Source organism: Lissotriton helveticus, chromosome 7, assembly GCF_964261635.1.
Source record: "Lissotriton helveticus chromosome 7, aLisHel1.1, whole genome shotgun sequence".
Classification (NCBI taxonomy): Eukaryota; Metazoa; Chordata; class Amphibia; order Caudata; family Salamandridae; genus Lissotriton; species Lissotriton helveticus.
The window spans coordinates 1,914,157,193-1,914,158,960 of NC_136068.1; the positions used below are offsets into that span (position 1 = coordinate 1,914,157,193).

At 34.2% G+C, this 1,768-nt stretch overlaps 1 protein-coding gene across 1 annotated transcript; it reads right to left on the minus strand.

The window, feature by feature from the left end:
• Nucleotides 1–405: 405 nt before the first annotated feature.
• On the minus strand, nucleotides 406–1,356 carry LOC144769934 (olfactory receptor 5AR1-like). Its single transcript, XM_078654126.1, has one exon. The coding sequence runs from the start codon at nucleotides 1,354–1,356 to the stop codon at nucleotides 406–408; it is 951 nt and encodes a 316-aa protein (XP_078510252.1).
• Nucleotides 1,357–1,768: the final 412 nt, after the last annotated feature.

The following is a 1,768-nucleotide window of genomic DNA, read 5'->3' on the forward strand; positions in this document are numbered from 1 at the left end:
CAGTGCATTGCGGGAGTGCGAGTTATAGTTAGCTCACCTAACTATAGCAGCAGAATTTCTATGGTTTTGTATGAGTGGAATGTCCAACTAACTAGAGCGTCCCTGAAAGCTATAGATTTTTCAGTGAATTTCTTTTCAATGTTTTTTTAAATGCTAATTTGTAACTATAACGTCCCCGAAACCTATGTTTTTTTCAGTGAATATATATATATATAAATATATATATATATATATATATATATATATATAGATATATAAATATGATATGTACTTATCATGACATTTACTATATGTACTATCTACAAACTGCCTTCTATATGCAGGACTTACTTCTACATTGCAATATTTGACACATTGGGATGCACTGAAAGATGAGATGTACCGAGTTTATATTTGTCATGTAGCTTAGTGGGGGGGTGTGTCCTTGTAAAAAAGTCTGCCTCCAATTTTTATCAGAGCTGTTTTTACATCCTTATTTCTCAAACTATAAACAAATGGGTTTAACATTGGAATGACAATAGTATACAACACAGCAAATATCTTGTCTTGTTCCAATGACGCTCCTGACGTTGGTCTCATATAAACACCAAGCTCAGTTCCATAGAACAAAAGAACAGCAATCAGGTGAGCGGAACATGTGGAGAAAGCCTTTTTCCTCCCTGTAGTTGAAGGAATTTTCATGATATTTGAAATAATTAGTCCATAAGATGTCATTGTTAACATGAAGGGACCAAGTCCTATTACAACTCCAGCTGCAAAAGTTGCAATATTAATTAAATATGTGTCTGTGCAAGAGAGTTTCAAAAGTGCAGTGAGGTCACAAAAGAAGTGATTGATTTCATTGGATCCGCAAAAAGATAAATTTGATATCAAAATGGCATGCGGGATGGTGTCCAGAAAGCCAAGCATCCAGGAGGCAACAGCCAGCAAAATCACAGCTCTATTATTCATCATAACCCTATAGCGCAAGGGGTTACAAATTGCAATATATCTATCATAGGCCATACCTGAAAGTAAGAAAAACTCTGTGCTCAAAAAGGAAAAGCAACAATAAAACTGAACAATGCAAGGAGAGAATTTGATGGATTTGTCGCCTGTTGAACAGATTGACAGCATTTTTGGGATGGTGACTGTTGTTAAACCAATATCCAGAAAGGATAATATTGTGAAAAAATAATACATGGGATTCTGAAGGTGAGAGTCAGTGAATATTATGGTGATTATAACAAAATTTCCAAGAAGAGTCATTAAATACATAAGTGAAAACACAATGAATATTGGGAGTTGAAGCTGAAGATTTTGTGATAGTCCCAAAATCATGAATTGAGTTAAAAAGGTCTCATTCAATGTTTCCATAGTTCCAAAGCTTCATTGCTTCCTCAATGGCTAGCTGGAAGACATGATAAAATAAATTTAAACATCACAAAAGACCAAAAGGTCTATGATAGATTCACAGGCTACCAAAATCATTTTTCAAAATACATGTATTTGGTTCTTTGTCAGTTTACAGACTGCCATTATCAAAGAGAAGTAACAAAATAGAGTACCCTAAATAGAAAATGCACACTCAGAGAATATCTTTACATTGTCTGTTTTGTAAAGACATGCAACTGCCTTACCTTCTTCGTTCCCTAGATCATAACTTGCACAATATTCTGAGAAGGTCCTGTATTGCCTTAAATTATGAACAATTTACAAAATCATTGATAACATTGTGAGATATGTGCAAATGATTCATGGCATTTAGAAATCAGCTTCAATTGCTATT

Bases quoted from the DNA above. Each gene is read 5' to 3' on its own strand.
- LOC144769934 (XM_078654126.1), bottom strand. From the start codon at position 1,356: ATGGAAACATTGAATGAGACCTTTTTAACTCAATTCATGATTTTGGGA.